The following is a 24,794-nucleotide window of genomic DNA, read 5'->3' as shown; positions in this document are numbered from 1 at the left end:
CTTAAAAACTTTTGGTCTGGTAAAAGTTTTCCAACAAGCACAGGTTGTCAACAGGAAGGAAGCTTTCTTTCTATTTTAGCCATGAACCCATGTTAGGAGAAAATGGCTCCTGTGGGTATTCATTACCATGAATATAATCCAACGTTGAAAACACTTAGTGAAAGCATATGCAAAACTACTGTGAAGGGGTCCTCTTTTAACTTTCACTTCACAAGGCATCTACAAATAAAGTTCAACTAAATGAGTTCAGAGTAGGATAAAACATGAGGTGACAACATATCCCATGGTTAGAGCCAAGGAGCACGAAAAAGAATATTTTGAAATACTGACAAGTTATAAAAAAGCATGTTCACATGGTCAAAAACACAAAAATTCAAAGTGTGAGAAAAAAGCTGTTTTGAAAGAAAAGATAATTTGAAAATTGAGGAAAATAAAGCATAAAAATGTACTTAAAAATCTCAGTTTCTGAGTTGAAGAGCAGAGTAGATGCAGTTGAAGAGAGCGCTAGTGGATTGGATGATAGATATGAAGGATTACCCCAGAATGCTGTACAGAGTGGTTAAGAGATGGAAATACAAAAGAATGAGAGTTACTGACGTCAAAATGAGAAGAACGAACGTACACTTCAAGAAGTTCTAGGAAAAGAGCAGAGAGAATGTGAGAGGAATGAGATAAGTAAATAATGGTTATAATGTATATTTGTGAATCTTCAAATTGACATACCAAGTAGCAAAGAAGATAAATAAAAATAAACTCAGTACCTAGACACATCTTAGAGGAACTGCAGAACTATTAATAATAAGACAAAAAGAAATCTTAAAATTAACCAGAAACAATGTTATATGTCGATTCTCTATAAAAAATTAAACAAAACCAAATGAAATAAGAGCAAGTTAATTCAGTTCAGTTGTTCAGTCATGTCTGACTCTTTGCCGCCCCATGGACTGTAGCACGCCAGGCCTCCCTGTCCATCACCAGCTCCTGGAGTTTACTCAAACTCATGTCCATTGAGTCAGTGAGGCCATCCAACCATCTCATCCTTTGTCGTCCCCTTCTCCTCCTGCCTTCAATCTTTCCCAGCATCAGGGCCTTTTCAAATGAGTCAGCTCTTCGCATCATGTGGCCAAAGTATTGGAGTTTCAGCTTCAACATCAGTCCTTTCAATGAATATTCAGGACTGATTTCCTTTAGGATGGACTCCTTGCAGTCCAAGGGACTCTCAAGAGTCTTCTCCAACACCACAGTTCAAAAGCATCAATTCTTTGGCTCTCAGCTTTCTTTATAGTCCAACTCTCACATCCATACATGACTACTGGAAAAAACATAGCCTTAACTAGACAGACCTTTGTTGGCAAAGTAATGTCTCTGCTTTTTAATATGCTGTCTAGGTTGGTCATAGCTTTTCTTCCAAGGAGCAAGCGTGTTTTAATTTCATGCTGCAGTCACCATCTGCAGTGATTTTGGAGTCCAAAAAAATAAAGTCTGTCATGGTTTCCACTGTTTCCCCATCTATTTGCATAAAGTGATGGGACCAGATACCATGATCTTCATTTTTTGAATGTTGAGTTTTAAGTCAGCTTTTTCACTCTCCTCTTTCACTTTCATCAAGACGCTCTTTAGTTCCTCTTCACTTTCTGCCATAAGGGTGATGTCATCTGCATATCTGAGGTTATTGATATTTCTCTTGGCAATCTTGATTCTAGCTTTTGCTTCATCCAGCCCAGTGTTTCTCATGATGTACTCTGCATAGATGTTAAATAAGCAGGGTGACAATATACAGCCTTGACATACTCCTTTTCCTATTTGGAACCAGTCTGTTGTTCCATGTCCAGTTCTAACTGTTGCTTCCTGACCTGCATACAGATTTCTCAGGAGGCAGGTTAGGTGGTCTGGTATTCCCACCACTTGCAGAATTTTCCACAGTTTATTGTGATCCACACAATCAAAGGCTTTGGCATAGTCAATAAAGCAGAAATAGATGTTTTTCTGGAACTCTCTTGCTTTTTCGATGATCCAACAGATGTTGGCAATTTGATCTCTGGTTCCTCTGCTTTTTCTAAAACCAGCTTGAGCATCTGGAAGTTCACGGTTCACGTATTGTTGAAGCCTGGCCTGGAGAATTTTGAGCATTACTTTACTAGCATGTGAGATGAGTGCAATTGTGCAGTAGTGAGTGTATTTGGCATTGCCTTTCTTTGGGATTTGAATGAAAACTGCAAGTTGATTACAGACTTCTTTTTTATAAATGCTAGAATAAAATGAAATATCTTCAGTGTGTTGAGGGCTGATAAAGTCAGCCTACAGTTCTACAGTCACTGTACTCTTCCATTGTGAATAAATGCAGACTAATGAGAATTAAGTAAACGGTCTGGGACTGTTTAATTAGCATTCATCGGTCCTCACTGAAGAATATACTGAAGGATATACTTAAAGAGTAACAGTCTCTCTAGAAAGTAAATGATATAAGATATTACTGAGAAAAAAGTTGCCAAATATATAGGTAAATCTAAATGAGCCCTAATGGTTTAGAAAAACCTGTCTAACTTGAGATTTCAAAAACTGAGATGGAGTTAAAGGCATACCTTGGAGATATTATAGATTTGGTTTCCAGACCACTGCAACAAAGCAAGCCACATGAATATTTTGATTTCCCAGTGCTCATAGAAGTTATGTTTATAGTATTCTATAGTCTATGAAATGTGCAATAGTATTTTATCTAAAGGCTTCCCTTGTGGTTCAACTGGTAAAAAAATCCGTCTGCAGTGCGGGTGACATGGGTTCAATCCCTGGGACAGGACACAATGTTGCAGGATTATATCAGGTAAAAGGTATCATAGTAATTTAATTATGCTCACATTTTCTTAAAATTAAAAATTAGTTAATCCTATTTTCAGTTTTATTAAATTCTTGGAGATAAAGAGTGTTGTTCAGTTATTCATTATAACTCTTAAAAATAAGTCATATACTTTGTTGTTTGTGAAACAAACAATATTTTCTGTTTTTCTTTCCAGGAAAGATTTCTGTGTACACAAAGATGAACCATGTGATACTGTTGGTAAGTGTATATAAAAATTTTTACACTTTGGAGGAGATCTGGGGAGCTTAAACACATCATTTGTTTAAATGTAGAAAATTATTTGAAAGTGCTAGTTATAGTGAAATATTTTTAGAATGTCAGTGATATATATTTTCAACCTATATGTTTAATTATTTGTCACCAATTCAATTATTAGTGACACAACTTGAAGACATATGTGTACTATATAGTGGATAAAAGTGTAAATGATGCTTTAAAAATAGCATGAGTTATTCTTTGTGTTTTTTCTCAGAAATATACACATGGATTCAATTAAATTATGTTATTATTCATAAACGGAGGCAAATATGTTAATGTTAGTAGAGTTGACTAATGGATTTATTTTTGAGTTACATACATTTGAAGCTTTTTGCAGACTGCATGAAAGAAAGTCCATCTCATTTGCCCAACTAATGAGGATTTTCTGTACATAAAGTAGCGAATTTTCTATATTTTGTCTTGGATATCTAAAATCCCTAAGGCATAACTGTATAGCTAATAGAATCTATAAACCACAGTTTTTAGTTTTCAGAGAATGACTACATTTATGCTAGTATAAATTCATGTATATAAATTGACTTATCTAAACAGATAGATGAACTTGTAGATAGGTAAAATATAACTATATATATGTATAGTTTTAAGTCATGTATCTAGACAGAGAGCTGAAACTATAGATAGATAAAATTATACAACTATTTATATGTATGTTTAGTTTTAAGACACTACGTATAATTTTATTAAGGTACTGCTATTGGGTTATTGTTAAGGTACTTTTAAGAGTTTGATCTGGTTTTGATATATCATGTGGGGTTCATTGCTTTAGTTTAATAAGTATTTTAATTTAGCCATCACTGAAGTATCATTTATTTCTTGTGAGGCAAACAATAAAAAAATGGGAAAAAGAGAATAAATTATTTTTTTAAGTATCAGTGGTACTTAAAAATATAATTTTAACTAACTAGTTCTGTTAAGTTCTTACCAGCTTCCTCAGATGATTAAATCTGAGATAATAAGTGAAAAATAGTTTTAAGAGTATGAAGTGGAGGATGATGGAATCAAAGGAATATTTGATTCAGAAAGGACTGTAAAAGTAAAACAAGCTGGACACCTAAGGAAAAGCTGAATAGATCTAGAGATGATCTTCCTAATGTTAACTGACTAACTTGCTTCCTGCTGTTTTCTTGTCTTGGCTGAATTTTCAGAAATTAAATCTTGATATATAGTTTTAATCAACCTAACCATGGAAGCATTTGATTACTAAGAAAGTTCGTCTCAAAATAATTACCTTTTCCTCTACTTAAACAGTTATATTGCCCCCAAAACCTTCTTGTAATATAGACAGATCAACTTTTTGCCTTATTAGAGCTGAGAAAAATCAGCAACTCAGGCAATATATTCCATAATTATGGACTCTAACCACCTCTTTAAAGCATGTACACGTGGACTAAGAAAGCAGTTACTAATATGAGGAAAACCGATTTCTTTTTGACTATGACTATGTTTTATATCTTGCTAAATCTGCTAATTGAAAATAGCATGCATGTTTATTCTGGGCTGAAGCACATTTGGATAATGAGGAAGCTTGGTATACTTGAAATTATTAGTGTAATTAAAATATGTATGATTCATCAGCAAAGTGATGTAACCAGTTCCCAGTGCTGTTCACTTGTCCATTAAGAGCTTGATAAAAATTGGTTTTCAATATAGCGTAGAATGTGAAAAATCTGATGCCCTTTCTGATATCCCCCTCTGTGTCTGAGTACTTATATTTTCATGGTCTCCTCTGGCATCGCTAAATCCTAGTTTTCCCCTCTGTATCTTTCGGCATTTCTTTTTCTCATCCCAAATATGAAACAGGGGTCTTTGTTCATATTTAATCTTGAGCAGAGTAAAAATATGAGATTTTTTTTCCCAGGGGAGGTTAAATGAGAAAACTTTTAGCAACCAAATCAGAAGGTATTCTCTTCATCCCAATCCCTGTCCCCACATAAAATGTCTTTTCACCATGCTTCTGCCTAGGGACCATGCTTCTGCCTAGGGACCTACACTGGTAAGATTTATAGAGACATTAGTGTGAAGTAGGGAGAAGGCAATGGCATCCCACTCCAGTACTCTTGCCTGGAAAATCCCATGGATGGAGGAGCCTGGTAGGCTTCAATCCATGGGGTCCTGAAGAGTCGGACACGACTGAGCGACTTCACTTTCACTTTTCACTTTCATGTATTGGAGAAGGAAATGGCAACCCACTCCAGTGTTCTTGCCTGGAGAATCCCGGGGACGGAGGAGCCCAGTAGGCTGCCATCTGTGAGTAGGTTCAGAGTTGGACACGACTGAAGCGACTTAGCAACAGCACCAGCTGCAGCAGCAGTGTGAAGTAGGTGTGGTGGTTGCCACCCTATCACTCATACATCCACCACTGTGCAGCCACATGCCAGGTAGAAAAGGATACACTTCTGTGGATGGGTCGTGATTCATACAGGCTGATCAGAGGGATCATTTCTGGGCCTCAGGCCTAAGCTGGTCAGCATATGGCCTTGCCATGGTTGGCCTATGTGACCTATAACTTGTCTGCCTCGTGAATCTGAAGAAAGGAACATTTTTCATGCCTGAAGCCTGGTCATATCTGTCCCACTGCATGTAAACAAGATAGGATGCAACCCTGATCAATATAGTCACAAAAGAAATTAGTCTTCAGGTAAATATGAATTCATACACTGCACAATGGAGAGATGAAGGGTGTCTTTATCCTCAGTGACACTGTTGAATGATGGCATTCTCCTTGCCTTGGACCCAGTCTAGCCTTTGAGCTTCTGAATGTGTAAGCCAATAAATATCCTTACTGTGCTCAGATGCTCAGTCATATCTGACTCTTTGCGACCCTATGGACTGTAGCCCATCAGGCTCCCCTGTCCATGGGATTTCTCAGGCAAGAATATGGAAAGCGTTGCCATTTCCTTCTCCAGGGCATCTTCCTGACCCAGATAATGAACCCACGTCTCTTATATGTCCTGAATTGGCAGGCAGATTCTTAACCACCAGTGCCACCTGGGAAGCCCCAGGTAGCCCTTTCTATTTAAACCAATTTAAAGCTTTTCATTTCTGGAAATTGCCGCCTAAGGCATAGAGCTTCATGATATTTATATACTCTTTTATAAGAGAAGAAGAATATGGAGCAATATTAATAATTCCCACTCTTATTAAGGGAGTACTGATAAACTGCTCTGTGATTTGTCACCCAAATTAAATAAGCATGTGTAGCCTACAGCTCTCAATCTATAGCATAACAAAACAGAAGAGATTTAGGGCTTAAATCAATTAAATATCTATTGATACACACTTGTAAATCTCTTCATGCAGTATTTTTTTTTTCGGTCAGATGCCTTCTTAAGTTTGTATATGCCTTCTTTCTTCTTTTATCTATTTCTGATGTGAAGTCAGTTCATTTCACATTGGGTATTATGTTGAAAATACTGAAAGAAAAGGAGAAAGGAAAGAAGTAGATTTAGTATTTATTGGTTTGGATAATATGGGCCTGAATGATTACCATGAAAATTTCCCCTACTTTCCTAAGTATACTGAGAGGGGAAGGACAGTAGTTAAAAACTTTGAATTCAGGTTATTAATTTGAATTGTACATGGAGAGAAATGCTTATATTTTAAAAGCAATGTGATGCTGATACTGCTCATTGTAACTTGAGAAACACTTCCATGGATATTTTCTCATTTATTTTCTGAAACTCTCTAGTTTTTTTTTTTTTTATCATTATTACTTTACAGTTGAAGAGAACTCTGAAACAGAGCAGAGCATGGATGTTGAAGTCAGACATCTAGATTCAAATCAGTCTCTGCTGCTTTTTACAGACATGAATGTGGGCACATTATTTAACACCTTGAAGGTTTGAATTCCCCACTATTGAATTAGGTTTCACAAAGACTGTATTACTGATTTTATAAAGACAGCTAGTTTTTAATCAGCACTCAGTAGGCACTAGTTCTATCACATCATTTCACATCATTTTATTCCCGGTGGAGAGGTTACACATTTGTCCAGCATCACTGTTAGTAAATGCCACACGGTTGCAATCTGTCTCAGATTTTTCTATAATGAGAGACAGCATTCCTTTATAGCATGGTGCATCTGTGTTATTGTTATTGTTCAGTCACTCAGTCATGTCCGACTCTTTGCGACCCCATGGACTGCAGCATGCCAGGCTTCCCTGTTTTTCGCATCTCCTGGAGCTTACTCAAATTCATGTGCATTGAGTCAGTGAGGCCATTCAACCATTTGTCCTCTGTCGTCCCCTTCTCCTCCTGCCCTTAATCTTTCCCAGCATCAGGGTCTTTCCAATGAGCTGGACTCTTTGCATCAGGTGGCCAAAGTATTGAAGCTTCAGCTTCAGCATCAGTCCTTCCAATGAATATTCAGGATTGATTTTCTGTAGGAATGCCTGCTTTGATCTCCTTACAAGAGACTCTCTCCAAAGGACTCTCAAGAGTCTTCTCCAACACCACAGTTCAAAAGCATCAATTCTTTGGCTCTCAGCTTTCTTAATGGACCAACTCTCACATCCGTACATGACTAATGGAAAAACCATAGCTTTGACTAGACGGACCTTTGTTGGCAAAGTAATGTCTCTGCTTTTTAATACACTGTCTAGGTTTGTCATAGCTTTTCTTCCAAGGAGCAAGTGTATTTGAATATCATGGCTGGGTTACCATCTGCAGTGATTTTGGAGCCCAAGAAAATAAAGTCTGTCACTGTTTCCATTTTTTTCCCCATGTATTTGCCATCAAGTGATGGTACTGGATGCCATGATCTTAGTTTTTTGAATGTTGAGTTTTAACCCAGCTTTTTCACTCTCCTCTTGCACCTTTATCAGGAGGCTCTTTAGTTCTTCTTTGTTTTCTGCCATAAGGGTGGTATCATCTGCATGCCTGAGTTATTGATATTTCTCCCAGCAATCTTGAGTCCAGCTTGTGCTTCATCCAGCCTGGCATTTTGCAAGATGTACTCTGTATATACATTAAATAAGCAGGGTGACAGTATCCAGCCTTGATGTATTGCTTTCCCAGTTTAGAACAAGTCTATTGTTCCATGTCCAGTTCTAATCGTTGCTTCTTGACCTGCTTACAGGTTTCTCAGGAGGCAGGTAGGGTGGTCTGGTATCCCATATCTTGAAGTCAGTTTTCCATAGTTTGTTGTGATCTACACAGTCAAAGGCCTCAGTGTAGTCATTGAAGCAGAAGTAGATGTTTTTCTGGAATTCTCTTGCTTTTTCTGATCCAGCGGATGTTGGCAATTTGATCTCTGGTTCTTCTGCCTTTTCTAAATCCAGCTTGAACATCTGGAAGTTCTTGGTTCATGTACTGTTGAAATTTAGCTTGGAAGATTTTGAGCATGACCATGCCAGCATGTGGAATGAATACAATTGTGTAGTAGTTTGAACATTCTTTGGCATTGCCTTTTCTTGGGATTGAAATGAAAACTGACCTTTTGCAGTCCTGTGGCCACTGCTGAGTTTTCCAAATTTGCTGGCATATTGAGTGCAGCACTTTCACAGCATCATCTTTTAGCATTTGAAGTAGTTCAGCTGGAATTCCATCACCTCCACTAGCTTTGTTCATAGTGATGCTTCCTAAGGCCTGCTTGACTTCACACTCCAGGATGTCTGGCTCTAGGTGAGTGATCACACCATTGTGGTTATATGAGTCATTAAGCTCTTTTTTAGTTCTACTCTATCTTCTTGACCACTCTTCTTAATGTCGTCTGCTTCTATTAGGTCCATACCATTTCTGTCCTTTATTGTGACTGTCTTTGCATGAAATGTTCCCTTGGTACTCTAATTTTCTTGAAGAGTTCTCTAGTCTTTCCCATTCTATTTTCCTCTGTTTCTTTGAATTGTTCACTTAGGAAGCCTTTCTTATGTCTCCTTGCTATTCTTTGGAATTCTGCATTCAGATGGGTTTATCTTTCCTTTTTCTCCTTTGCCTTTCACTTTTCTTCTTTTCCTAGCTATTTTTAAGACCTCCTCAGACAACCACTATGCCTTTTTGCATTTCTTTTTCTTGGGGATGGTTTGATCACTGCCTGCTATACAGTGTTACAAACCTCTGTCCATAGTTCTTCAGGCACTCTGTCTATCACATCTAATCCTTTGAATCTATTTGTACTTCCACTGTATAATCGTAAGGGATTTGATTTAGGTCATACCTGAATGGCCTAGTGGTTTTCCCTACTTTCTTCAGTTTAAGTATGAATTTTGCAATAAATGCATTTGTGTACCCAGGGACAATACAACTAGAAATCTAAAGATGAGAAACATACCTTTGAGTGAAGTTTTAGAATAAAATTGTATACATTAAAATGTAGAAAGAAGTGGCAAATATAATATTGGAAAGTACTTTTACTTTCAGCATGTAAACTTTGAAACAATAGGATGTTTTGTTTATTTACTGGTGTAAAAGATATATGTACTTTTAGGAGCCAGACTGTATCAGTGTTATGGAATATTATAAATAAATGTTTCAGTTGAGAAGTTAAACTTATTTATTAAGTTTATGTTTGAAAAGCTGTTTATAGGGTAAAAAGTAAAAGTTGTTTTACCACCTCAACCTCATTCTTTCTTGTTGTTTTAATTAGGCAGGTTAGTTGGTGAGTATATAGATACCTGGAGAAAAAAAAATGCTGTTAAATATTTTAGCCAACAGAATGTCAATTCTCAAATGAATGTGTGTTCAGTTTTAACATCCCTGAAACTAAGATTAGTTTTGAAGTCAGTGCACTATTAGAATTGTGTCATAGTTTAAGTCAGAATTTTTAGTTCCTAGGTTTGGATGAACTATGATGCTATTCTTAAATTTAAAGAGAAATAAAGTATAATTCTGGATGCAAGTCCCAGCTATTACTAGCAAAGTTGCCTTACTTTCTGGGCAGGCAAAATAAGCATCCTTGAAGATGTTCATGTTTTAATGAACCTGGGACCTGGGAATATGTTCAGTTACATAGTAAAGGGAAATGAAGCTTGCAGATGACACTGAGGCTCCCAGTCAACTTATTTTAAAAGAAGGAGATTATCCTAGGCCGTCTGGTATGCCCAGTGTAATCACAATGGTCTTTAAAGGTTGAACAGGGAGGCATAAAAGCTCAGAGTTGGAGAGAGATGACTACAGAAGAAAGACACAGAGAGAGATGTGCCTGTAAGAAGGATTCAACTCATTATTACTGGTTTTGAGGATGGAGGCAGAGATTCTCAGATGAAGAATTATCTAGAATCTGGAAAATGCAAGGAGACAGAGTCTCCCCTAGAGTCTTCAGAAGGTAGCACAGACAGCCTTGTGATATGTTGGTTTTAGCCAGTGAGATCCAAATCAACCTTCTAATGTAGAGAATTGTAAGATAATGAGTTTGGGAATGTTAAGCAATCAAATTTGTGATATTTTGTATTACAACCATAAAAAAGGAACATACTTTCTAATAATTAATTATTCCCTCCCATAACTTATAAAGAAGGAATAAGGAAGTATGGTATCCTTAAGTCTTTGGACTGTGGGATCAAAAATTCTGTCTCTATAATTAGTTTTAAGAACTGGTGAAGGGTTTGGGATTAGATAAAAAATTAAAATTTGGATCATGATACATAAGTATATATAAAGAACAACAAACTGTGTCTGTACTAACAAGCATGATTAATTATAGTTGATCATTTCTAGCTAAGCGACTAGACAAAAATTATCTTATATCATTCACTAACAATCTACCAGAAATAATCAGTTGTTTAATATGTTTCTAAGAAAATGCCAAACCCTGATGATTTCATAGAGATTTCTGTTAAAATTCCAAAGACTGGATCATTTCAGTATTATACAAGCTATTGTAGACAGCAGGAAAAAGTGAATTAAAACCATATAAATTTCTTACCATATTCTAAAGTGGACAGTGTAAGAAGGAAAAATAATAAGCCATTCTCACTCAGGAAATAAAAGAATTCTAAATCGAACATTAGCAGATATTATCTCACAATGTGTTTTTAAAATAACCAAGTAGGGTTATTTTATTTAAGATTTATTCCAGAAATAGAGGGATAGTTTAACATTAGAAAATCTTAAAATATAAGTATGTAATCCAATTAAAGATAAAAACCATATGATCATCACAGTGGATAAAGAAAATATCTTTCAGGCAATTCAAAATACATTCATGGTGCTTGCTTCGGCAGCACATATACTAAAATTGGACCAATACAGAGAAGATTAGCATGGCCCCTGTGCAAGGATGACATGCAAATTCATGAAGTATTCCATATTTTTATGTCAATGTATGGCAAAACAAATACAATATTGTAAAGTTAAAAAATTGATAAATAAACTAATTAAAAAAAATAAAAAAAAATACATTCATGACAAAAAAGCAAACTTTTGGCAAAATAGGACAAAGTAGGAACTTTATTAACAAGGCTAAAGATATTTACAAGAAAATATATGAGTGTATTTTTTAAAATAGGGAAACATTAAAAGGATCCCATTTGAAATCAGAAATAAGGAGAGGACTTTATTTTCACTATTTCTGTTCAATAATGAATTGGAACTTGAAAGGTATTTTAACTGGGTGTAGAATCCTAATATTCAGGGTACATTGTTTTGTTTCAGCACATCATAGATCTAGTCCACCTGCCTTCTGGCATCCATTGTTGCTATTGAGAATTCAACTATCAGTCCAAACTCCTTTTCATAAGATCTACCTGGTTTCTCGATCCTGTTCCATTGATCTATGTGTCAGTTTTTTTGCTGGTACCATACTGTTTTGATTACTATAGCTTTGTAATATAGTCCAAAATTAGAAAGTATGGTAACTCCAACTTTGTTCTTCTTGTTAAGATTGCTATGGCTTTTCAGACGTCTTTTGTGGTTTCATATGTATTTTCAAGCTGTTTGCTCTAGTCCTGTGCAAAATGCTATGGGCATTTTGATAGGGATTGAATTACCACTATAGATTGCTTTGGGTAGTGTGGACATTTTCATAATATTAATTCTTTCAGTCCATGAGCACTGTGTATCTTTCCATTTGTTTATGTCATCTTCTATATCTTTCCTCAATGTCTTACAGTTTTCAGAGTACAGATATTTCACCTCTTTGGGTTAAATTTATTTTTAGTTATTGTATTCTTTCTGACAAGATTGTAAATAGGATAGTTTTCTACATTTCTCTTTTAATAGTTTGTTATTAGTTTATATAAATGCAACAAATTTCTATATGTTGATTTTGTATCTTGCAACTTTACTGAATTATTTTATTAGTTCTGTTTCTTGGTGAGGTCTTTAGGATTTTCTCTATCTGATATCATGCCATATGCAAATAGTGACAGTTTTACAGCTTTCTTTCCATTGTGTATGTCAAGTCACAGTCTTTGTCTCACTGTGGTGTCTAAAGCTGAGTACCTTTAGATTTGAGTTTGGTGAATGCACTCAGGCAACCAAGTACCTTAGTGCCAGCTCCAAATTGTGCATTTTACTTTTTATTTCTTTAGGCCCATGGGAGTATTTTCCTCACTTATATACCAAGCCTTGCATTTAAGATGTTTGCTATTTATTTTAGCATTTGTATGCTAGAAGTGAAATTTCATTAAAAAATAAACTTTAAAAGTATTATTGTATATATTTTTATACATGCTGCAGCTGCAACTTGGTCACACAAATCCACTTCCTCAATATTCACATGTGCCATGGCACTGATTTGGAGAATTAGTGTTAAAAAAAAAACAAAACAGTGAGAAGACATGAATTTGTTTTATATTTTTGCAAATCTCTTTAGATCTGGCTTGTAGAAGGCAGCAGAATCTTATATCTGCTTCTGCATGTAAAGTGTTGGTATTTGTTATTTTAGTCTAAGTGTATGAGGAAAATCTGGCCTCAAAGATATGTAGTTCAGAAATGAGTGGGTATTTTCAGATTATTGTGAACGTTCTTATTTGAAAGTACACTAAAACTCAGTGGTAGTGTCTTGATTATTAGTGGGTTATAGCAGTGTAGAATCTAAATACATATCAGTAAACATTTATACTCTGTTACATTATTATCTGTTGGTATATCTTACAATTTAAATGGATGTTTTTACTATGTATAGCATTTTAGAGCATCGTTGGTTGCAAAATATTGGTTCACTAATTAGGCAAATCTAAATGTTGACACATTTCACTCTCTATATATAAAAATCATATTTGTCAGTATCACTATCGATCTCATCAGAAAAATTCTTCACATTTTGGGAAGCTGCGAAGCATTCAGTGGCAGATAAAAGTTTCCCAGTATTCTAATTTCACTTGAAAGCTTGAATTTTATTATTGCCAAGTACCATCAGTTAGTTTCCTTGGAATGACAGATTCACTTTGTTCATTTTTGGGTGTCAGCCAGATTCCCAAATCTGAATAACCTTTCTTTTTTTAATGTTTGTTAGACTTTCTTTCAAGTAAAACTGGTGTTCAACGAAAAGCACAGTGAGTTTAGCTCAGAACTCAGACATCTCCCAGTAGTTTTCTTAGAGACAACATGATATTTTTAGTCTTCAGTGAAAATGTTTTATCCTTACTTCTTTGGGTTATATAAAACATTAAAAAAATGCATGTACTCAGGAGTTCAGATTTAACAAAATTATGTATTACTGCTTCATCGGGACATATAAAAAGTGAAATTGACATTTTCCCCTGAGGGTAAGTTTCAGTGAAAAATAAAATGACTGACAGTGAAGACAATTTTACCTAGCATTGCTTTTGCACCATTAGTGTGAATGTTGACAGTTTTGACTTTGTGGGCCTCTTAGAAAGATCTTAGAAGACCCCCTGAAGAGATGCTACATCTCCTAAAATTCTGAAGAACATACTGTAAGATTCTCCCGTAACCTGGCAGTGATTGGTAATCAGGGATTATTGTTTTCATGAAATCTTTTAAGGACTTTATAGTATAGAAAATTGGTAAATGCTTAGTGCTGGCAAAGGCCCATGTTGATCAATATGAATTCCCAGCCATGAGTATTCTTAAACACACGTTGATAAAAGAAGCTATGCATTTTTTAACCACCAGATATCCAATTCAGGGATACTTTAATGCTCCCTGCGTTCTACTGCTTTGTTATTATTAATAAACTTTTTTCTGTCTTTCAGCAGGTTGGAATGATGGTTTATTCTTCTGTAAGCTTCTGAATAATTCTGATTTTATATACATGCAAATTGTCAAACTGGCATACAGACCACCTAGGAAGCAACTGCCACAAAAGAAACATGTTCAGAGACTAAAATATACTGAAATAAATCTTTTCATGTTGACACTGTACATGTGAGAATCTCCAGACACTTCCCTTTTCAAGCACCAGTGTGTTCTCCAAACCACATTTTAGCAGAAGTAATCATTTTTATTGGGTGAGAAGAAGAGGTCATGCCAGTTTCTTTTAAGTAGCTTAATTTTCATTAAACAGCAGTTGTGGCATTTTTCTTGCATTGTGGCACCTAAAGAATAGAGAATTTCAGAGTCTGAAAATACTTAAAGAAATTACTGACTCTCCTTTAATACCCTTTTGGTTAGAAATATGTATTTTTTCTACTGAAAAACCATAATTTACTATTTTGAAATTTGTAATTCTTTGGTCTAGGCAAACAATTAAGTTAATTTTTACTACAGAGGTGCCCAGCCCCTAAGATCTAATGCCTGATGATTTGAGGTGGAGCTGATGTAATAATAATGGAAATAAAATACACAATAAATGTAATGCACTTGAATCATCCCGAAGCCCCCAGGTCCATGAAAAAATTGTCTTCCACTACACTGGTCCCTGATGCCAAAAAAGTTGGGGACGGCTGCTTTTATCAGAGAAGGCAATGGCACCCCACTCCAGTACTCTTGCCTGGAAAATCCCATGGACGGAGAAGCCTGGTAGGCTGCAGTCCATGGGGTTGCTGAGAGTCGGACAGGACTGAGCGACTTCACTTTCACTCTTCCCTTTAATGGACTGGAGAAGGAAATGGCAACCCACTCCAGTATTCTTGCCTGGAGAATCCCAGGGACGGCGGAGCCTGGTGGGCTGCCGTCTATGGGGTCTCACAGAGTCAGACACGACTGAAGTGACTTAGCAGCAGCAGCAGCAGCAGCAGCTTTTATTATATAAATCTTTCTCAGTGAATTGGTAGCATAATTATGTCTTCAAGGGAGTTCAAATACATTTATTGGGGATGATATTGGGGGGGGATTTGCCCACTCAGTCTAGTGGGATGTATAATTAGAAATTATCAAATATATTAAAGAATGTATCAGCCTTAAATGTATATAATTTTAGATAAACTAGTGTCAGGTTTGGATACCCCTAAGTCCTCATATTTGTGTGAGATATGTTGTCATGAGTGTTTGTTGCTCAGTTTTAAATGTAGATGTTCTTAGAAATGCAGATGGAATGTGTTCAGTGTGGTAGACAGAATTCTAAAGATGACACTCCTAAGATTCCTATACCCTGGTTATTCAGTCAATCACTAATCTAGGTACTGCTGAAAGGGATTTTGCAGGTGTAATTACAGTCCCTCAGTTAAACTTAAGGCATGAAGGTCTAATCTTAACAGTCTCCCTTTAAAAAGCAGAGCCAAGGAACTGAATTGTGCCAACAACCTTGGAAGCTGGTACTTGCCCAGAGCCTTTAGATAAAGAGTCCAGCCTGGATGATATCTTGATTATGGCCTTGTGAGACCCTCAGCAGAGAACCAAGTTAAACTATCCCAGATTCCTGACCAGTAGAACTGTGCAGTAATAAATGGGGGTTATTTTAGGTCACTGCATACTTAAGTAATTTGTTATGTAGCAATAGGAAAGTAACATATTCAGACTAAAGGATTCATATCATTATACATCAATTGGGGATTTATACACTAGAAGAAAATGACACCGTTACAGATGAAAGTGGAGAATATGACCCTCTTGGAAAAGCAGAATAAGAAATAAGAACATGTTTGTTAAGTTAGGGGAGGAGATTCAAAGAGATTTTCACTTATCAAACCCGATGGGACAGTGCAACAGTGATAGGATTTCAAGAGGATTTTGTAAGGATTTACTACATTCCTGTAATCTTTGCAAGTAATATTGCTTTTCCCTTGTCTCATCAGTGATGAACAAAAGCAAACTAAAGTGAAATGGGTCTGAACACCTGTGGAGCAGGAAAAAAAGAGGTGGGGAAAACTGGTTTCAAAGAAGGTAAATTGGGTGGTACCAGCATAGAGTATAGGAAAAGGCACCAATCTTTGGGTCTCCAGCAAAGAAAATAAGAAAATGCAAGGGAATCCTGCTGGCCCAGGGCATGACTCAAGCTTTGAAATATAAATGCCTGTAATGTTCATCTATTGATAAGATGATCCTATCATAATTAATACTAAGACACTTAGAAAAGTTAAAGGAGGCATAATTAATAATTATGCTTGGAAAAAAGCATAAAATGGATTGTCCCAGGCAGACTGCCTATATGATCATTCTATTGTTAATGAACTTTTTTGAGACAGTTTTATGCATTAATTAAAATTGTATATGATATATTAAAAAGTACGTATTTCAGAAATCTTAATCTATAACTATTGTTTTGCTAACTTAAATACTTAATCCCTCAGTAATAATAATTAAACTTACTAGAAATCAACATATGCACTTCACTGTGTGTATTAGAAGCTGGTTTCACACCATTCTTGGCAGTCCTTTCTTTCAATCCAGATGACCACAAAGCATTGGTTATTGGTACATTATTAATGTCTGAGTCTCAGATATCAGGTATAAAAATGATGATAATCTTCATCGTGTTCTAAATTCTAATATCCAAAGGTCTGGGAACATACGTAGATGATATTAAGAACTTTGCTTCCTGTTTGTCCTTCTTAGTCAATTTTCATTGATTCATTTCAGATGATCTTCTACTTCTCTGTCTCCCTCTCTCTATATTTTTTTTTCGTGTACTCAATTTTCTCTAATATTTTGGAGTACCTACTCTGTGCCCGAAAGTGTACTAGGTTCTAGATGCTAGAGTTAACAGTGGTGACTAAAATGAAACTAATTACACATTAAAAAAAAATCTTTTCCTTCTTGCTATCCTTTGTTACTCTTGAGTAGGTAACTTAAAAAAAAAAAATCCCATTTTCTTTCTTCTTCTTTTTATTTTGAGCCAGCTTTCTCTCCACAGTTAGTTTTTCATAACTTTCAAGAATAAATGCATTGGTACGTCTCATGAGTACTGAAAAAACTTAGTTTTTTTTAAATCTGAATATTATCTGTCATCAAATTTTAATAATCTTTTTATGATCATAAGGCCTGGTCTTGATCTCACTACAATTTTTTCTTTATAATTTATTCTTCAATAAAAATATTGAAGTTGATAGCTTTTATTCATCATTTTTTGCTTATTAGTATGTAATAATATTAAGGTAACCTGTATTATTTTAATGCAAATGGTTAGTGGGTCAGTTCTGTCATGGTATATAGAATATTATCAGTTGTTACATGGTAAAAATGCAGAAACTATATAAACTCATACAAAAGAAAATGCTTTTCTAGATATTGCAAAGATCTATGTCTATAATACTTAAATAATCTAATGATGCAGCAAAATTATTACTTAGCATTTGCCATTGTCTTCCCAATTCGGGTCTTTAAGTGATTGGACTGGTAATGACTCTAGAAAATATTGAGATTATCGAGATGCTTCATTTGCACTGTAAAAGTAATAAAATTCCACAGATAATTATCTTTAAAATTACAAGACTCTTGTTCTTACTGTCTGTTTTTGCCAAGAAGAAACTGTCTAGTACTGGAGTAAACACACTCCATCCTTCTCTTTCGTTTAATACAGCTATTAAACATGGGAGAATGGAACAGCTATTTGAGGATTTTAAAAAGTAAATAGTAGCATGCAGATTGGGAAGAAGACAAGAATTTGAAGTACCACCAATCCAGCAGTGAGTTTATTATTTTTCTCTCTCTCTTTTGGACTCCACACAGCCCAAACTTCAAATGGTCATTAGGCCATACGTAGAGAGAGCTCTCAAGAATATTTCTAGCTTAAATCAAGGAAGAAGAAGGTCTCCCTAATGCTCAGAGAAAGTAGGGGAAATATCCCCTTTAAGAAAATTGCCTACATTTTCTCTTGACCTGTCTGCAAAACAATTCTATGATAATGATGGTGGGTACAACAGTAGCAGCAATAAGAATCACAAAAATCTGAGAGAGGAACCTTCCTCTCTGATCTGCAGAGCTTTTATTCTCATTGCCTTTTTTGCCTCTGTCTTCCTATTACAGAGACTCAGAAGTAAATATAGTCGTGAGAAGTACACAGCTTAGCGAAGTAGTGTTAGTCACTGACTCGTGTCTGACTCTTTGCAACCCCTGGACTGTGCCTGCTACGCTCCTCTGTCCATGTGATTCTCCAGGCAAGAATACTGGAGTGGGTAGCCATCCCCTTCTTCAAGGAATCTTCCTGCCCCATGGATTGAACCTGAGTCTCTTGCATTGCAGGTGGATTCTTTATTGTCTGAGCCACCAGGGAAGCCCTCAGTGACGTAACTAGAGCCCAAACTTTCTGGAAACAGGAATAAAATGAGAACCACAGGGACATGGAAAATACCAGGGAGAAAATGGAGAGGAAGAAACTAGGGAGGGTGACCCCATAAAATTGTTTACCAGTCCCTTTATTCACCTTGAAGTTGTGTATGTGTGAATATGATCCTAAAGTTTCTTTGAGAAATGATCTACCAAGCCATGGGGCTACCTCAGTCCCTTGTTGACAAACACATAGGATAGATTTGAATATTAATGAAAAGGCTTTGAAAATTGATAGTGAAAATTGGACAATGAAACAAAAAGCCCCCAGAAGCCTTGAAAGTTTGAACATGAAACCTGAGCCCAGTTATGTTCAGTTCAGTTCAGTTGCTCAGTCGCGTCCGACTCTTTGTGACCCCATGGACTACAGCACACCAGGCCTCCCTGTCCATCACCAACTCCCAAAGTTTACTCAAACTCATGTTCATTGAGTCAGTGATGCCATCTAACCATCTCACCCTCTGTCATCCCCTTCTCCTCCCGCCTTCAGTCCTACCCAGCATCAGGGTCTTTTTAAATGACTCAGTTCTTCGCATCAGGTGGTCAAAATATTGGAGTTTCAGCTTCAACATCAGTCCTTCCAATGAATATTCAGGACTGATTTCCTTTAGGATGGACTAGTTGGATCTCCTTGCAGTCCAAGGGACTCTCAAGAGTCTTCTCCACCACCACAGTTCAAAAGCATCATTCTTCGGCGCTCAGCCTTAGTTATGGTTCAACTCTCACATCCATACATGACTACTGGAAAAACTATGGCCTTGACTAGCCTGACCTTTGTTGGCAAAATAATGTGTCTGCCTTTTTTTTTTTTAGTTCATTAATTTATTTTAATTGTAAGCTGATTACTTTAAAATATTGTAGTGGTTTTTGCCATACATTGACATGAATCAGCCATGGGTGTTCATGTGTCCCCCATCCTGAACCTGCCTCCCACCTCCCTCCCCATCCCATCCCTCAGGGTCGTCCCAGTAACCAGCCCTGAGTGCCCTGTCTCATGCATCGAACCTGGACTGGCGATCGATTTCACATATGATAATATACATGTTTCAATGCTATTCTCTCAAATCATCCCACCCTCGCCTTCTCCCACAGAGTCTAAAAGTCTGTTCTTTACATATGTGTCTCTTTTGTTCTCTCGCATATAGGGTCATCATTACCATCTTTCTAAATTCCATATATATGTGTTAATATGCTGCATTGGTGTTTTTCTTTCTGATTTACTTCACTCTGTATAATAGGCTTCAGTTTCATCCACCTCATTAGAGCTGATTCAAATGCATTCTTTTTAATAGCTGAGTAATATTTCATTGTGTATATGTACCACAGCTTTCTTATCTATTCGTCTGCCGATGGACATCTAGGTTGCTTCCATGTCCTGGCTATTGTAGACAGTGCTGTGATGAACATTGGGGAACACGTGTCTCTTTCAGTTCTGGTTTCCTCAGTGTGTGTGCCCAGCAGTGGGATTGCTGGGTCGCATGGCAGTTCTATTTGCAGTTTTTTAAGGAATCTCCACACTGTTCTCCATAGTGGCTGTATTAGTTTGCAGTCCCACCAACAGTGTAAGAGGGTTCCCTTTTCTCCACACCGTCTCCAGCATTTATTGTTTGTAGAATTTTTGATAGCAGCCATTCTGACTGGCGTGAGATGGTACCTCATTGTGGTTTTGATTTGCATTTCTCTGGCAATGAGTGATGTTGAGCATCTTTTCATGTGTTTGTTAGCCCTCTGTATGTCTTCTTTGGGGAAATGTCTGTTTAGTTCTTTGGCCCATATTTTGACTGGGTCGTTTATATTTCTGGTATTGAGCTGCATGAGCTGCTTGTATATTTTTGACATTAATTCTTTGTCAGTTGCTTTGTTCGCTATTATTTTCTCCCATTCTGAAGGCTGTTTTTCACCTTGCTTAGAGTTTCCTTCGTTGTTCAAAAGCTTTTAAGTTTAATTAGGTCCCACTGATTTATTTTTGCTTTTATTTCCATTACTGTAGGAGGTAGGTCATAGAGGATTCTGCTGTGATTTATGTCAGAGAGTGTGTTGCCTATGTTTTGCTCTAGGAGTTTTATAGTTTCTGGTCTTACATTTAGATCTTTAATCCATTTTGAGTTTATTTTTGTGCAGGGTGTTAGAAAGTGTTCTAGTTTCATTCTTTTACAAGTGATTGACCAGTTTTCCCAGCACCACTTGTTAAAGAGATCGTCTTTTCTCCATTGTATATTCTTGCATCCTTTGTCAAAGATAAGGTGTCCATAGGTGCATGGATTTATCTCTGGGCTTTCTGTTTTGTCCCATTGATCTGTATTTCTGTCATCGTGCCAGTACCATACTGTCTTGATGACTGTAGCTTTGCATATTAGTTTAATGTCCAGCAGGTTGATTCCTCCACTTTCATTCTTCTTTCTCAAAATTGCTTTGGCTATTCTAGGTTTTTTATTTTTCCATACAAATTGTGAAATTATTTGTTTTACTTCTCTGAAAAATACCATTGGTAGCTTGATAAGGGATTGCATTGAATCTATAGATTGCATTGGGTAGTATACTCATTTTCACTATATTGATTCTTACAATCTATGAACATGGTATATTTCTCCATCTGTTTGTGTCATCTTTGATTTCTTTCATCAGTGTATTATAGTTTTCTGTATATAGATCTTTTGTTTCTTTAGATAGATTGATCTTGTACATAGAAAACCTTTAAAGACCACACCAGAAAATTACTAGAGCTAATCAATGAATATAGCAAAGTTGCAGGATATAAAATTAACACACAAATCCCTTGCATTCCTATACACTAACAATGGGAAAACAGAAAGAGAACTTAAGGAAACAATTCCATTCACCATTGTGACAAAAAGAATAAAACACTTAGGCAGAGTAATGTCTCTGCTTTTTAATATGCTGTCTAGGTTGGTCATAACTTTTCTTCCCAGGAGTAAGCGTCTTTTAATTTCATGGCTGCAGTTACCATCAGCAGTGATTTTGGAGCCCCCCCAAAATAAAGTCTGCCACTGTTTGAATTGTTTCTCCATCTATTTGCCATGAAGTGATGGAACCGGATGCCATGATCTTCATTTTCTAAATGTTGAGCTTTAGCCAGCTTTTTCACTCTCCTCTTTCATTTTCATCAAGAGATTCTTTAGTTCCTCTTCACTCTCTGCCATAAGGGTGGTGTCATCAGCATATCTGAGATTATTCATATTTCTCCCAGCAATCTTCATTCCAGCCCGTGCTTCATCCAGCCCAGCGTTTCTCATGATGTGCTCTGCATATAAGTTAAATAAGCAGGGTGACTGTATACAGCCTTGACATACTCCTTTTCTTATTTGGAACCAGCCTGTTGTTCCATGTCCAGTTCTAACTGTTGCTTCTTGACCTGTATACAGATTTCTCAAGAGGCAGGTGAGGTGGTCTGGTATTCCCATCTCTTTAAGAATTTTCCACAGTTTATTGTGATCCACACAGTCAAAGGTTTTGGCATAGTCAATAAAGCAGAAGTAGATGTTTTTTGAAAGTTTCTTGCTTTTTCCATGATCCAGCAGATGTTGGTAATTTGATCTCTGGTTCCTCTGCCTTTTCTAAAACCAGCTTGAACATCTGGAATTTCACGGTTCACATATTGTTGAAGCCTGGCTTGGAGAAGTTTGAGCATTACTTTACTAGCATGTGAGATGAGTGCAATTGTGCAGCAGTTTGAACATTCTTTGTCATTGCCTTTCTTTGGGATTGGAATGAAAACTGACCTTTTCCAGTCCCATGGCCACTGCTGAGATTTCCAAATTTGCTGACAAATTGTGTGCAGCACCTTCACAGCATCATCTTTTAGGGTTTGAAATAGCTCAACTGAAATTCCATCTCCTCTACTAGCTTTGTTCGTAGTGTTGCTTCCTAAGGCCCACTTGAATTCACATTCCAGGATGTCTGGCTCAATTGATGCTTTTGAACTGTGGTGTTGGAGAAGACTGTTGAAAGTCCCTTGGGCTGCAAGGAGATCCAACCAGTCCATCCTAAAGGAAATCAGTCCTGGGTGTTCATTGGAAGGACTGATGTTGAAGCTGAAAGTCCAGTACTTTGACCAACTGATGCGAAGAGCTGACTCATTTGAAAAAAACCCTAATGTTGGAAATGATTGAAGGCAGGAGGAGAACGCGATGACAGAGGATGAGATGGTTAGATGGTATCACCGAGTCAATGGACATGAGTTTGGGTAACCTCCGAAAGTTGGTGATGGACAGGGAGGCCTGGTGTGCTGCGGTTCATGGGGTCACAAAGAATTGGACACAACTGAGTGACTGAAGTGAACTGAACTGAGGTGAGTGATCACACCATTGTGATTATTCTGGGTCATGAAGATCTTTTTTGTACAGTTCTTTTGTGTATTCCTGCCACCTCTTCTTAATATCTTCTGCTTCTGTTAGGTCCATACCATTTCTGTCCTTTATTGAGCCCATCTATGCATGAAATGTTCCCTTGATATCTCTAATTTTCTTGAAGAGATCTCTAATCTTTCCCATTCTATTGTTTTCCTCTATTTCTTTGTACGGATCACTGAGGAGGGCTTTCTTATCTCTCCTTGCTATTTTTTGGAACTCTGCATTCAAATGGGTATATCTTTCATTTTCTCCTTTACCTTTTGCTTCTCTTCTTTTCTCAGCTGCTTGTAAGGCCTCCTTGGAAAACCATTTTGCCTTTTTGCATTTCTTTTTCTTGGGGATCGTCTTGATCACCACCTCCTATACTATGTCATGAACCTCCATCCATTGTTCATCAGGCACTCTATCTATCAGACATAGTTCCTTAAATCTATTTCCCACTTTCACTGTATAATGGTTTGGGATTTGATTTAGGTAATATCTGAATGGTCTAGCAGTTTTCCCTACTTTCTTCAATTTAAGTCTGAATTTTGCAATAAAGAGTTTATGATGTGAGCCACAGTCAGCTCCCGGGTGAGTTTTTGCCGACTCTATAGAGCTTCTCTATGTTGGAGATCATCTATGTTCTCCAACTATGTTGATTTCATGCTAAAAAAATTTTGCAGTCTTCTTTCTAGAACTTAAGTAAGAGTGAGTGTATTCTAATAAGTTATTCAAAATGTCTAGGATATAATCCAAAACTACACCCTCTGTAAAGAAATAGGAAAATCTCAATTTTCATGGGAAAAGACATTCAACAGATTTCCACTTTGAGATGGCACGGAGTTTGGAATTCTCTGACAAAGACGAAAATATCAATTATAAATGTGTTACAATAAGCAAGTACAAAAATTTCTGAAAGGAATGGAAGGATGAAAAGTTTCAGCAAAGAAGTAGACTATATAAAGGAAACCTAAATGTAAATATTAAAATTTAGAAAAAAATAACCAAAATATAAATTTCTCTGGATATACTGAATAGTAGAGTAGAGATACAGAGAAAAAAGTCAGCAAACTTAATGATAGATCAGAAGAGATTACTCAGTATGAGTAGAGAGAAAAAAGACTGGGAGAAAATATGAACAGAGTCCCAGGGATCTGTAGGAAAAATCAAAGCAGTTGTCAAATGGGACCTAATTAAACTTAAAAGCTTTTGCACGACGAGGGAAGTTCTAAGCAAGGTGACAAACAGCCTTCAGAATGGGAGAAAATAATAGCGAACAAAGCAACTGACAGAGAATTAACGTCAAAAATATACAAGCAGCTCTTGCAGCTCAATACCAGAAATATAAACGACCCAGTCAAAATATGGGCCAAAGAACTAAACAGACATTTCCCCAAAGAAGACATACAGAGGGCTAACAAACACATGAAAAGATGCTCAACATCACTCATTGCCAGAGAAATGCAAATCAAAACCACAATGAGGTACCATCTCACGCCAGTCAGAATGGCTGCTATCAAAAATTCTACAAACAATAAATGCTGGAGACGGTGTGGAGAAAAGGGAACCCTCTTACACTGTTGGTGGGACTGCAAACTAATACAGCCACTATGGAGAACAGTGTGGAGATTCCTTAAAAAAACTGCAAATAGAACTGCCATGCGACCCAGCAATCCCACTGCTGGGCACACACACTGAGGAAACCAGAACTGAAAGAGACACGTGTTCCCCAATGTTCATCACAGCACTGTCTACAATAG

The 24,794-nt window shown here is 36.7% G+C and overlaps 1 protein-coding gene and 1 non-coding gene across 2 annotated transcripts in view; both read left to right on the top strand.

Annotated features, from left to right (window-relative positions):
- Window positions 1–24,794, top strand: part of ADAMTS19 (ADAM metallopeptidase with thrombospondin type 1 motif 19) — a 256,274-nt gene that overhangs the window by 77,084 nt on the left and 154,396 nt on the right. Inside the window, exon 7 of the mRNA XM_081501839.1 lies at window positions 3,012–3,055. Coding sequence (XP_081357965.1) covers window positions 3,012–3,055 — 44 coding nt within the window. The remainder of the gene's footprint in view (window positions 1–3,011; window positions 3,056–24,794) is intronic.
- Window positions 11,280–11,386, top strand: LOC145511745 (U6 spliceosomal RNA). Its single transcript, XR_014058126.1, has one exon. It is a non-coding gene; the product is annotated as a U6 spliceosomal RNA (small nuclear RNA).

The sequence above is a fragment of the Giraffa tippelskirchi genome, chromosome 6, assembly GCF_054371585.1.
Source record: "Giraffa tippelskirchi isolate mGirTip1 chromosome 6, T2T-mGirTip1v1.2.pri, whole genome shotgun sequence".
Taxonomy (NCBI): Eukaryota; Metazoa; Chordata; class Mammalia; order Artiodactyla; family Giraffidae; genus Giraffa; species Giraffa tippelskirchi.
Note: the sequence above shows the minus strand (reverse complement) of the source record. Positions and strands in the feature narration are given on the sequence as shown.